Source organism: Poromitra crassiceps (genome assembly GCF_964638095.1).
Source record: "Poromitra crassiceps genome assembly, chromosome: 15".
Lineage (NCBI taxonomy): Eukaryota > Metazoa > Chordata > Actinopteri > Beryciformes > Melamphaidae > Poromitra > Poromitra crassiceps.
The window spans coordinates 11,643,214-11,656,955 of NC_139634.1; the positions used below are offsets into that span (position 1 = coordinate 11,643,214).

The window sequence follows — 13,742 nt, forward strand, 5'->3', positions numbered from 1 at the left end:
GTAGGATTAACTCGTTAGGCTTGTCCCTGGGTCTGCATCAGCAGCATGCAACATGCACTGTAGGATTAGCTCGTTAGGCTTGTCCCTGGGTCTGCATCAGCAGCATGCAACATGCACTGTGGGATTAGCTCGTTAAGCTTGTCCCTGGGTCTGCATCAGCAGCATGCAACATGCACTGTAGGATTAGCTCATTAAGCTTGTCCCTGGGTCTGCATCAGCAGCATGCAACATGCACTGTAGGATTAGCTCGTTAGGCTTGTCCCTGGGTCTGCATCAGCAGCATGCAAAATGCACTGTAGGTATAGAATGTTATGGCATAGCTCGTTAGGCTTGTCCGTGGGTCTGCATCAGCAGCATGCAACATGCACTGTAGGATTAGCTCGTTAGGCTTGTCCCTGGGTCTGCATCAGCAGCATGCAACATGCACTGTAGGATTAGCTTTGTCCCTGGGTCTGCATCAGCAGCCATCATCACGAACTAGTGCTCCCCTGCCAACCAACCTGAGATTAGCCCTCAACTCAATATTCAGCTCATCATTATCTTGTTCATGTTATAAATAATAAAGAATAACTTCTCTCCCTGCTGAGACATTATAGCCTGCTGTTAAAGACGCTGCACGGCCTCGCCCGTAGCTCGTCCTCGCCTGTTCCAGCAGCTGTTCTGCCTTTGGGGTCAGTAGCTCCCCTGGCCCATGAAGTTTGCTTTTTCTCAGAAGGAGTCATAGTCTTTTTCTCAGGAGTTCGAGTTGATGATTCTTCTATAAATAGGTCATGATGACATCAATTTCATTGTGACATCATCAGTGACATCATTAGTGATGTCATAGCCTTGAAACACAGGCTGTTGCCTTGAGTGATACCACTGATGATGTCATCAGTCATGTCATAAGACTGTACAATGTCTATGACATCATCAGCGGGACAAAGGCTGAAACAGACAGAGTTTGCTGACTCTTCACTGATCACTCATCACTACTGACATCATCACTGATGACACTGTCACTGATGACATCACATCGAAGATCCGGCTCCATCATCACTGATGTCACTATGACATCACTGTGTGTGTGTGTGTGTGTGTGTGTGTGTGTGTGTGTGTGTGTGTGTGTGTGTGTGTGTGTGCGTGCGTGCGTGCGTGTGTGTGTGTGTGTGTGTGTGTGCTGTCTGTGTTTCTGTCTGTCTGCCTCTTGTTTGTGTGTGTGTGTGTGTGTGTGTGTGTGTGTGTGTGTGTGTGTGCCCTTATGACATCACTTTTGACATCATCACTGATGACATCACTGATGACATCACATCATTCGCTAATTAGATTGATTAAAAAATACGACTCAGGTCACCCGCACTGGTGCCCAAGTTTCTAGCTGTGGCCGGACACAGAATTGAAACATACAAACATATAAATATCAGGATCGTCTCAAGCCAATGAAACAGCACCATAGCAAACATGGTGCAAAGAAGCAAAGAATGAACAGCCAAACAAGGAAAAAATACTATCAAAATCACCTAAAGTCAAAATGTACTGGATTCACCCAACTAGAGGGCGGCGGTTCAATCCCCCTTGCGCCCATAACATGCTGAAGTACCCTTGAGCAAGATATTTAACCATCACCTGCTCCCGACATACACCTCTCCTTCCTGAGACGTTGCTGTTAGAAACCAGAGCACAGCACCTCCTCAGAGGACAGAGAAAGATAAACGTGTAGCTCACGAGGAGAACAGCTTGTTATGGTTTAACAAAGCTGCCCTCATACTAATGTAATGTAATGTTTATGCACACAGGCAGACGAGCTGGTGAAGTTCTGAGGACCACACACACACTGAGCCAAATCATCTCATCTACCTACCTACCCTCATCTCTCTCCCTCTCTCTCTCTCTGTTTATGTGCCTCTTGCACTCTACTAGGTATGACTTTGTGGAGATAGAGGACCCGATTGAGAACACCATCCTGGGTCGTTGGTGCGGGTCACAGTCGGCACCAGCCGGTCACATGTCCAAAGGCAGTCAGATCCGGATCCGCTTCATCTCCGACGAGTACTTCCCCTCAGAGCCGGGATTCTCAATCCGCTACTCCCTCCTGCCTGTGGTAAGTAAGGGCGACATGCCGAGGCTTGAAAAAACGAGCATTGTGAGTTCCCAAATGTTGCAATTTTGTTGTCAATGGATTTTGAAAGCGGAAAAATAAAAGACACAGACAATTACATTTAATTGCTTAGTGTTTTTCTAATCGTTCTTGGCCTCCATCTCCGTTTGGAAGTCCAATGCCTTCACTTTAGCTCGCAGACGTTGACATGAGAGTAAGAAGAGCACCTACCACAATAAAGCCGATCGTGTTACAGTAATTTGCCATTCGTATCGGGGGTCTTTTGTTCTGAAATCATCCATCTGTGCACGTAGTCGTACCCCAAGTTTCAAGCCTGGCTGAGGAGAAGGTATGGACACTTACTGTAGTGTCATCTGATACTTGCACACTAGGTCCCCCCAGGCAGATGATGGTGTCTTGGGTCACACTGATTGGTGTTATTAGAGACTGAGCTGGAGAAACCAAACCAATGGCTTTGTCATGCACAAGAGGTCTGCTGACCCTTGGTGGATTCATTCAAGACCCTGAACTGATAGCAGGAATTAAGGGATAAAAATGGTTTGTGTCTGGAAATTGTCGCCCTGCTCTCTTATCTCTTTCATTTTCTGTCCAGGTTCTATCATAGGCCAACAGTAATAGCCTATTATATCTAATATATCCTCTTTTTGAGATTTTACAGTCGCCTATTTCACAAAGATAGCTGCACTATTTATTTAACCCTAACCCTTTACTCTTCATCTCTTCGCTGTCTTTCCTTGTCTTCATCCCTCCCTGTTCTTATTTACTGTATGTACTTTATATGCTTTTTAGCTGCTCTTCTTCTCCAGTGACCTACAGTGAGTGCAGCAATATAATCTAAACCTTTTTTTAGTTTGAGTTAAAATACATTTCTTTAGACACATCGCAACCATGGTATTCTTAGACGAGCTAACTAGCTTACCTCAATAGCAAAATAGGAGCCTGTGGCGAGTTTGAATTTGGATGGTCAGGCTAATTTGCTAATCTAGTTAATTTATAATAGGATGGCTAGTTATAGCTTTTTCCCCTCGTAGCATTAGTGTTCATATTGAGCCTAATAGTTTCCTCCTCTCTTACCTCTTGCCTTTTTCACTTTCAGTTTAACATTCAACTGTGCTTTGGGTTTCACCCATGATTGAAGTTTAACAACCAATTGGTTCTGCCTCTGGAGCAGCGCTTCCTCTTGAGTCTTTGTACTGTAGCTATAGAACTCAAAATACAATTTGCAAAAAAGGTTTAAAAAAAGTTTTTCTTTTTTTTTTGCCTACATACATACCTGTCCTTGTCTTCCTCCCTCCCCTCTCCCGTCTCTCGCTCTCCTCCTCTCCCTCTCTGTCCACTCCTCTGTCCAGTCCTGTCCTGTCTCTGTCCACTCCTCTGTCCAGTCCTGTCCTGTCCTGTCTCTGTCCACTCCTCAGTCTTGAGACCACACACAGACAGAACCATCTACCCTGCACCTTAAAGAGCAGAGATCAACTGAAGCGACGCCTGCCATGTTTGAACCTGTCATGCTGTAGTTCTGCCATGTTTGAACCTGTCATGCTGTAGTTCTGCCATGTTTGAACCTGTCATGCTGTAGTTCTGCCATGTTTGAACCTGTCATGCTGTAGTTCTGCCATGTTTGAACCTGTCATGCTGTAGTTTTGAAGCGATGGCTGCCATGTTTGAACCTGTCATGCTGTAGTTCTGAAGCGATGGCTGCCATGTTTGAACCTGTCATGCTGTAGTTCTGCCATGTTTGAACCTGTCATGCTGCAGTTTTGAAGCGATGGCTGCCATGTTTGAACCTGTCATGCTGTAGTTCTGAAGCGATGGCTGCCATGTTTGAACCTGTCATGCTGTAGTTCTGCCATGTTTGAACCTGTCATGCTGTAGTTTTGAAGCGATGGCTGCCATGTTTGAACCTGTCATGCTGTAGTTCTGAAGTGATGGCTGCCATGTTTGAACCTGTCATGCTGTAGTTCTGAAGCGATGGCTGCCATGTTTGAACCTGTCATGCTGTAGTTCTGAAGCGACGCCTGCCATGTTTGAACCTGTCATGCTGTAGTTCTGAAGCGACCGACACCTGCCATGTTTGAACCTGTCATGCTGTAGTCCTGCCATGTTTGAACCTGTCATGCTGTAGTCCTGCCATGTTTGAACCTGTCATGCTGTAGTTCTGTTCACTTGCTTAAAGTAAACAGCTCTACCCTTCATTGCTCCCTAATGGCCTGCAGGACTGTGAAATAGGAGATTGAGGTCACTGATGGTGCTTCTTGTTCTCGCTTCAACCTTCTTTCTTTTTTTCCGTTGATCTCTTTAAGCCAAAAGTTTTTTTCTCTCTGTTACATTAGGTTTAGTTCTCATTTAGGTTAACTGATTATTCTTTCTTACAGTCTGAAAAAGTAACATTATTATAGCAACACTAATTGGCACATCATTAATTGTTATATAAATGCATCATGAATATGTGTTGCCCCAGATTTGTTGAATGTGAAGAGTGTCTGGGGCATTTCTATGGCACGGTAGCTGATAAATGTACTCTCAAGTCACACTTGATGCCTAGTGTTTAGCAGCTTGGCAAATTGATCATGAAGGCCACCTAGTAGCTGAAAGGGAATGTTACTGGGTCAATTAATATCGCGTATCAATCTAAATAATGCTGCAATGTGTCCTTGTATCTGCCCCTGTAAAAATAAACCATACTTCTTCTTCTTCTAATGGCTTTCCGGCAGACTGGATGCCTCTCGGCACATTGCTGCCTCTCACAGTTGGATGGTCTCACTCTAGACCTGGTTCTTCTTCTTCTTTCAAGTTTCCGGTGTTTCTCACACCTCCTCAATCTTGGCTCTTGCGCCTCGTCTCATGTTCTCATCCCTCGTGAGCAATGCGTGCGCGAAGGCGTCCGCCACAATAAACCATACATTTTCTATACATCATGATGTCGTCATTGATGATGTCACTGATGATGCCACACGTGACATTATGATGTCACATAATGTCACTGACTATAAGATCAGCTTATAGAAAATTGTTCCAGATAGAAGAGTAACTATAGCAGATAAAGGGTAACGGTTAAGTTTAGGCAACTAAAACAACTTTGCTAAAAGTTGTGGTTAAGGTTAGGCGACTAAAACTTAAGGTACGCTTACTGTTAGGGTTAAATCTATGCAATAAAATAACTTTATTAAAGCTAGAGAAAGGCTTTGGTCACCCTCTAAAAAGAAAAACCTGTTTTAGCTTGCAAACATAAAACACCTCGCAAAAATAGTTTGGGTTTTGGACTTTACCATGGCCTGCAACTTGGTGAGAAATTCCAATTTGATTAGTTTCAAGCAAAAAGAACCTATTCAAGTCTGCTGTCCCAATCCGTCGCCACTCAGCGTATGATGGAGCAAGAGAACAGGACAGATTGTCTTTCATATTCCCACTCTGGAAGTTGGGGAAACGTTGCGGGGAGAGGGAAGCTTTTGGCCTCTGAGGGTTCTGCCTGGCTTCCCTTTGAACATTCCTCTGACAGCAGAGGAGCATGCTGGAACAGCGGCGCTCTGTTTCCTCTGTGGTCAACCGGCAGCTACTGGAACCTGGTGCCATGCGGGGGCAAGCAGGCAAGTTTCTATTTAAACAAGCAATAATTCCTCTCCACCACTTCCATGGAACGGGGGGGAAATAAGACCCGGTCTGTAATTCACAGGAAGAGATTTTGGAAAAGCTAAAGGGCCGAGGCGAAGAGGTTGTTAAAACACAGCGAGGTTCAGAGGAGAAGGAGACTCTTGAATTGGGAGTGAGGGGTGTTAAGAAGTGGGCTTTGTGGCTAAACAGAACAAACACAGCATACATCATTGGCAAGGCCCCAATCCAGGATTATATTATGCTACCTCCCAATACAGGATGATATAATACTGCTACCTTAGCATCAAGGTTTCCCTACTCCCAGCTTTGTTTATTGGATCAAAGAGAGTTGTATACATTTTCAAATTGTCGAGATATTTGAATACTCTAAAAATTCAATTGAACACATTTACTCAAATTGTATATCGCTCTGGATGAGAGCATCTAACCTTGTGAGGCAGCTGGATTCACGCGAGATCATGAGATCACGATCACATGACAAATCCATCTTGTCACGCTCCTATTGGTTTGAATCTGAACTACCAGTGATCGCACCAATCAGCGTCCTATGAGGCATCTAACGGGCGGGCTTTGGTGCGACGCCAATGAGAGCGAGCCCGTGATAGACGTGATGATAGACAGATACTTCATCCAATCGCCGGCCAGGTATCTTTTGGAAGTGCCTGCCCTTTCTTTTTCTTTTTTCAGATTTCCCCCCCATTTTATCAGTAGACACACACATGCTTCCTCCGATACATGTGCAGTTGCCATTGCCAGCCGCTTCTTTTCACCTGACGGCGGGGAGCTTCACCGGCAGGACGCAGCACGTGGGAGGATCACGCTACAGCGGTTCCTTTCCGCCCCAAACAGGCACCCCCCGACCGACCAGAGGAGGCGCTAGTGCAGCGACCAGGACACATACCCCTCATTCCGGCTTCCCACCCGCAGACACAGCTAATAATCGTGCCTGTGTGGACGCCCGAGCAAGCCGGAGGGTAACACGGGGGCGCGAACCTGTGACCCTCGTGTTGGTACACTACCCGGACGCTTTCCCGAGCGACTCGTTCCCAGAGGGTTATGTGAAAACAAACCATCTGGCAGTGTCAGATTAGAGCACATCACCTGAACGCAGAAAATCTCTCATCTAAATAAATGTGAATGTGGGGAGAGTCAGTGCGATGCAGGGAGCCCGGGACAGGGGAAGATTGGATCCTGGGCTAAGCAGATGGTAATGACGGGCAAAGCCATGCAAGACGCTCCGGAGTCGCAGAGTTGGCACGGTGGAATGGGGGCCTGTTTTTATACCAACCGCAATTGCAGCGTGTGGTGCAGCGAGAGAGAGAGAAAAGTTCTTTCACGCACAGCAGACCTTGTTGCTTACTCAAAGTTCTCTTGTGCAGGGAAGTGGTTTGCAAACTCCATGCGAAAAGAGAAGATATTGTTTTCCAGAGGTCTCCCAAGATGCTATTTCAGAATTGTTCATCTCAACATAGTTAGATGAACCTGTCATTTTAGGTACCAGAAATAAAGCCATGTGGTCGTGCTGTGTGAGAACAAAGAGGGAGCCGGGAACGAGCTAATCACAGCTTGGAAACGAGCTCCTTTCTATAGAGGGCCAGCAGGGGTGGTGATAGGAGATAAAATGCCAGCTATATCGCCAACCACCACCGGGGGGGAAACACAGTCTTCTCAATGCTTTACAGTGAAAGGACAACTAATTAAATCAGAATTGTACACTCCAAGCTGGCCAAATATTCTCTAATTCTGGCTGCATATTGTGTATAGTGGTTATTCTAATGTTCTTGCATGATACCCAGTTCGAGTACATTACTTCTCCGCTGGGCACACACTGCCCTGTCTGTCATTTTGACTCAGATTGTCTCAGCTAGTCCTGGTCTGCTAGCTAAGCTATTTTCCTAATACAAGACTGATAGAACCCGCAATCAACTGGGAACACCAGGGGAACATAATAGCCTGATTCAGTTTGAATACCTGTAGCTTAATTTCCACCCGGATAAGATTAAAGACTCGGCATCAGTGGAGAAATGAAGCAAAGTTGCAATGAGATCATGTTCATTTAGGCTACGAAGCAAAGCAGTGTTGTTATGCTTCAGTTATGTCAGAGGGGGGGAGGAATGATCACTGGCACATTTTCTAATCGTGTGGGAAAGGAATGCCTGATTATAAAAACTAAATTTGCACAGTACTGCATAATATACTGTAATAAGTCCTTTTATATTCCAAGTGCCAAATTTATAATTGCAGTATGGTTCCCCCAATTGAAACACTGCCACCCAAGTACAGGCTTTGTTTATTCAGTGATCAGTCAGTGGATTGAGCTTCTGAAATGTTTTGGCATCTGAATTTCGGAGCTTTTAGCAAAAGGAAACAAGGAGTTTGACATATTTTGAGGCTGTAAATGGATTTTGAATCATATGAAAGCTCAAACATCTTATTTTCTATGTATCAGTGAAACCTCTGATGAGGATACATCATAAATTTACAATTTGTCTCCTAACAAGTAAATTGTGGACTGTGCCTCTAACACATCTGAAAGACTTATGTTCCATTTCCATGGTTCATAACAGTTGTTCTTTGTGCTGTCAAGTTCAAAATGTGTTTATACTTCCAGTCTGGATGTGCCAAACTTCAGAATTCCTCTGACCTCATGCCAGTGAGGTCCGGTGGTCCAGTTTGTTCCTGGTTACCGTATGCGAGAGCTCTCATCTGCTACTTATAAAGTTATTCACGGCGTTTTGATGCATCTCTTAAGGATTGTTTGGCACCTCGATCTGAAAGAGAACATCGCAGAGTGTTGCTAATTGGAGGAGTGTTCACTGTCGACATTCACAAGCTGTTAATGGGTTCCAGTCCGCACCGTTAGCCACTGCCAAGGCCGGAGTCATCACTGATTTGATGGGAAACGTAGCTCTGCTCAGAAAAGGTTGCGCTCTTGTATGGTGGTGCTACTGAATGTGCAGGATAGTCAATCCCTTCTCCATGACTAGTCATTTCATATAGAGCTTATAGAATAGCATAATAGAACATTTCACTTGGAGCAAAAAAACAACAAATAAAGACGATTTTTTTTATTTTTTGGCTCCAAGTTAAATGTTTTATGGTCACTCACTGTCAGAGGACTGAATCTCAATGTACCATCTGATCAATGTACAGAGTCCAAAATATTCAGTGGCGATGTCACAATTTGACATACGCTTTATAGGCAAAGGAAGGCAGAGAGAAACAAAGAGAGGAGGGGGGGTTAAATGTGTGTGCGCTGCTCCAGTCTGACTGAGAGAGTTATCAGTTGTTATGGAACACGACGCACTGACCAAGGTCTCAGCAAAAGGAGAGAAGTCCTCATGTCATGGTAACTCATAGCATTAATTATGTGTATGCAAATATAGCTTATTGATTAGGAAATGCCAATGGAACTTATATTTTTCTCCAACACTCACAATGTAGTAGGTCACAGTTTTTAGCTTGGTTCCAGCTTTAAAACCCGTTATATAAGGATTTTTTGAAATGTCTATGGAGAAAATGAATGGGAAACTCACTTCCGGGGCAAGAGATGTCCACGTGACTGTTCAGCTCGATTTGTTCCATCCTGTTTACTTCAGGAGGTGGCGTGCATGTGTGAAGTGGTGATAGCAAGGCAGATCATTAGAGCCAGTCACGTCTGTAACATGAACATGACTTTGCATCCAGCGTCTTTCTGTAGCCTGCGGTTTAGCCGCGGCAAGACGCTCATATTGCTTTTATTTCCTCTGCCTTATCATTCAGTGCCAGCTCTGAGCCCAGTTGTATTTTGAAGGAATGCTGACTGTAATTTCACTTTATATTACATAGAATTACGCTGTCACTTGAACGTCACCGAGCGTTTTCCTGTGTTGCGCTTGTTATTCAGCATGACAGTGCCATTCCACTTTGCAGGTCTGTTTTGCTGATTCATTTCCTCAGCTCATGTGTCTCATGTGCGTGAGTCTTTTCTTGATCTCCTGTGCTGCCTTGATTGAGCAGAAATCCCCCTTGACTTTCTTGATCTTTAAATTCCTCTGTTGCCTTCACTGGCAACCCGCTCAAAGTGCTGTGTATTTTTCCCGGGGATTGAAAATTACTGACTTTAAGATGGCGTGCAAATAATGGGTTGCCTTCACGGTTTGCTATCGTCATAATATTCAAGGAAAACTTTGAAATAACAATAATATGGTATCATGAACGTTTATGGAAAGCTTTTCTACAAAGTCATTTAATGAAGATAGATACACTTTCTGGAATATCCCCCCTCCCCCCCTTCCTCCTTTCAAGGCTTAGAGACTCACAGCTGAGGAGCCGATGTTTTCAAAATGCTCCGCAAGCTATATTTCCCTGCAGGTGTGACAGTGTTGCCTTTTACCTGTCAGTCACAGCAGATTAGAGAGAGCAGTGCGCGGACATGTTGACATGTGGGACAAACCCGCCATCACAGGGCTGAAAGCTTGAACAGATTAGCCCCCTTCAAAGTCTCTCCTGGGAAAGACCAGTGCCCCAGGTATCAATCTGCTCCACAACTGTCTGCCGTGGGGGCCGGAGACTTGGCTACTCGAAACAAATAATCCTCCTGCACACGGGAAGTCAGGAGACAAACGTCGGGATTAAAAGGGGACAGAGATGTGATCACTTTTGACAACTTGAAAAAATGGTGTAAATCGATGGAATTTGTCGTTCTAGAACTGCCAAAGATGTGATATTTTACCCCCTTGTTTACATCAATTGCGCTCAAGCAGAAGTAGCAATATAGCATAACCTTTCGATTTATTCTTGTAACTGTGTAAGGAAATCTCCACTATATCTTTAGTTAGTGCTTCCAGCCCAAGGCCTTTCCAAAGAACTGAACTTTGTTACACCATAGCTGTCAAGGCCCCAGACACCCGAGTGAAGATTGCTGCATCTGTGTGTAGCCTGTAGAAATATCCAACCCTGTTCCTATGGGTCTATATATAGAGTCTATCTCCTTATCTGTTTTCTGCAGAGTGTGTCAGAGCCTGAGGTTCCGGCGGCGCTGCCTCCATCCCTCCAGAGTGTCGAGGAGCTATCGGACGCCGTGTCTGGGCTCAGTACAGTGGAGGAGGTCATGAAGTACCTGGAGCCAGAGAGATGGCAGCTGGATATGGACGAGTTGTACAAACCCACGTGGCACGTGCTGGGGAAGTCTTTCATCCATAATAAGAAAGCCAGAGGTAGGACATCTTTTACATCTTGGCAGTTAAAGAGGCTGTACTCTGAGTCAAGATTACATCTAAAAAAAAAAAATACTCTTTCCAAGTCAAGTCAAAACTTTAATCTCAGAGCAAAAATTGCTTTGCAGACAGAGCGTGCACTAGAAACACAGAGTTCACTGAAGCACACAGAGGTCAAACTGCCCTCCAAGGGGGTGACCATGCCCTTCCTGACCCCATAACTGCCAGTCAAATATTGGCAGTTAGTTCAGCTTGGCACACACCAGTACTGGTATGTGTGCCAGTGTTTCCACCAAGCTTAAAGCAGCACTATTTTGACATCAAAATACACCCAATGTATCACAAAGTGAGACTGCAATAGAGAAGAGGGTCCAATCGCCCTAATTGAGACACCATAGATTTGTTCTTTTTGTCCAGAGGAAGTTCTGGTGTTTGTTATGGTCATTGGCCCGAAAACTTTTCTACAGAACCAAATCCTTATCCGAATGCAATCGTAACAAATCCGCTCACCAACGTTATAGTTTTTTCTTTGCCGATCTCATCACTTTCTATTATTTCTTCTTTTATATGAAGTCTGCAAAATTCAGACAGTTACCTCACTGTTATTTTGGGCTGCCAATGATGTGCAAAGTTGCCTGGTGCAGTTTTAAGAAGAAATATGTTTAAAAAGTTGAATACTAGAAGAGATCCTTACTGAATGCTAAATGAAATGAGGTCAGGACAGGTCTGTTTTTGCTGTGAAAACTCTGCGTAGATGAAGTTTGACTTGACGGCATGAGGTAATTTTGACCATGTCTTCTTCATGCCTTTGAGGAGGAACTGATCTCAATTTGCTGAGGGAGGAAGTTCGACTCTACAGCTGCACTCCACGCAACTTCTCCGTCTCCTTGCGTGAGGAGCTCAAGAGGACGGACGCCATTTTCTGGCCCAGCTGCCTCCTGGTGAAGCGCTGCGGAGGAAACTGCGCCTGCTGCTCGCACCGCTGCTACGACTGCCAGTGTGTCGCCGCCAGGGTCACCAAGAAGTACCATGAGGTGACAATGAGTTTAATGACAACAATCAGATATCCACTGTTAGAATAAAGAGACACCCCATGAACATAAACAAACCAACAGAAACCTAAAATGACATAATGTTCAATATAAGCACTGAATCATATATATACAGCATACGGTGTGTGTGTGTGTGTGTGTGTGTGTGTGTGTGTGTGTGTGTGTGTGTGTGTGTGTGTGTGTGTGTGTGTGTGTGTGTGTGTGTGTGTGTGTGCGCGTGTGTGCGTGCGTGCGTATGTATGTATGTATGTATATATATATATATATATATATATATTTCATACATATTTTTATGCAGTGAGGTAAATAATCACTCTTTTGTTAATGACTGAATATTGAGCGTCACTTGTGCAGTAGCAGCATTGCACCACTAGGTGTTTGATGAATGAACTAGAATTCCCCTCCTGTTTCTGCCAGGTTCTACTGTTGAAACAGCGAAGCGGGGGGCGAGGCCTGCAGAAGTCCATGACCGATGTGGCCTTGGATCACCATGAGGAGTGTGCCTGTGTGTGTAAAGATGACTGGGACTGATCCTGGACCACCACGAGGAGTGTGCCTGTGTACGTAAAGATGACTGGGACTGATCTCAGACCTGTGGAACTGGTGTCACTGGAATCCCAGGGGATGCTAGAAACCAACTCCCCGCCTCTCAGCCATTTGCCATCCATTTCCATTGGCCGTGAAACAAGATGGTTATCCTGTTTTCCTCTCGTTAATTGGATGAAAGCAGAACAGACTGGGACCTAATAACTCTTGTGGATGGATTTGGCTGCTGTGGAATACCTGTAGTCTGCTTTGAGTGCATTTCATTTAGACACACTAAGTTCACTGGAGTGGATCTACAGTATTATCTATGTGTGCTGAGGACATTTTTCTACAGCTTCTCAGAGATAGGAACTCTCTATTTGGTCATTTTTTTTTCATTTCAGGAGGCCTTTTTTGCCTCTTCTTTTGTAATGTTCAGCCAATGTGGGCTGAGAGTGTCATGGAAAATGGGAGCTTTTGTACAAGTGCTTTTTTCTGCCTATAAGTGAGCCGGCTCCAGCTGCCTTCTCCCTCGCCTGCTCCTCTCTTATTATGGTCAAGAGGAGGAAAGGTACTTAAAGTCCATGCGTGGTGTAGTACAGCCACAATACCGCTGAACCGCCTTCCTGATCAGACTGTATCATATGTACATATTTCATTTATCGTTTTTTTTTTTTCTTTCTTTTTCTACTATACTACTATTTCCTTTTCTACCAAAGATTCTCAAGGAGAAGATGAAAGTTGCACATGTAGAACCAGTTGGGTGTTGTTCAGCACAGCTCTGTATGTCCCCTCTCAGCCATGCTGGTGTCAAATCTGCTTGCTTTCCGAGTGCATAACCTCAAGCAGTTCTCGGCACATTTGAGATTGTGGATATTGGATATTTATTTGTTTAATGAAAGGGAAAATTAAGTCCAAAATGCCTTGTTTTTGCTAAATGTGTCATTGTACAGTATTTTCTAGTCCGAATTTTTTCATTGTTACTCATTTTATGTTGCCATCGTGTCATGGGTGTTTTTTATTCTCTGTATACCAAAGTTATTTAACTCTACTTTTGTGACAACTGTTTATGTATTTCATTGTAATGAACGTCAGAAATAAATTCTTCAGTTTAACTGGAGGCACAGTTCTTGGGACTGTTGGACAAAGACAAAGACGAATAACTCCATAAAGAAGGGCATTTCACTTCAGAGACATCGAAGTGTCAAAGACAGTACAATGGGGGAGGGGAGAAGCTTAAAAATTGATTTAAAATATTAT

The 13,742-nt window shown here is 44.3% G+C and overlaps 1 protein-coding gene across 2 annotated transcripts in view; it reads left to right on the forward strand.

Moving 5' to 3' along the window:
- Positions 1-13,476, forward strand: part of pdgfc (platelet derived growth factor c) — a gene marked incomplete at its 5' end in the record, with an annotated part of 56,318 nt that extends 42,842 nt beyond the window's left edge. The window contains 4 exons of one of the 2 annotated variants that reach the window (XM_083652081.1): positions 1,900-2,080; positions 10,698-10,905; positions 11,719-11,939; positions 12,375-13,476. In XM_083652081.1, coding sequence (XP_083508207.1) covers positions 1,900-2,080; positions 10,698-10,905; positions 11,719-11,939; positions 12,375-12,488 — 724 coding nt within the window. In that variant the 3' untranslated portion in view covers positions 12,489-13,476. The remainder of the gene's footprint in view (positions 1-1,899; positions 2,081-10,697; positions 10,906-11,718; positions 11,940-12,374) is intronic. The other variant, XM_083652082.1, reaches the window with a different exon arrangement.
- Positions 13,477-13,742: the final 266 nt, after the last annotated feature.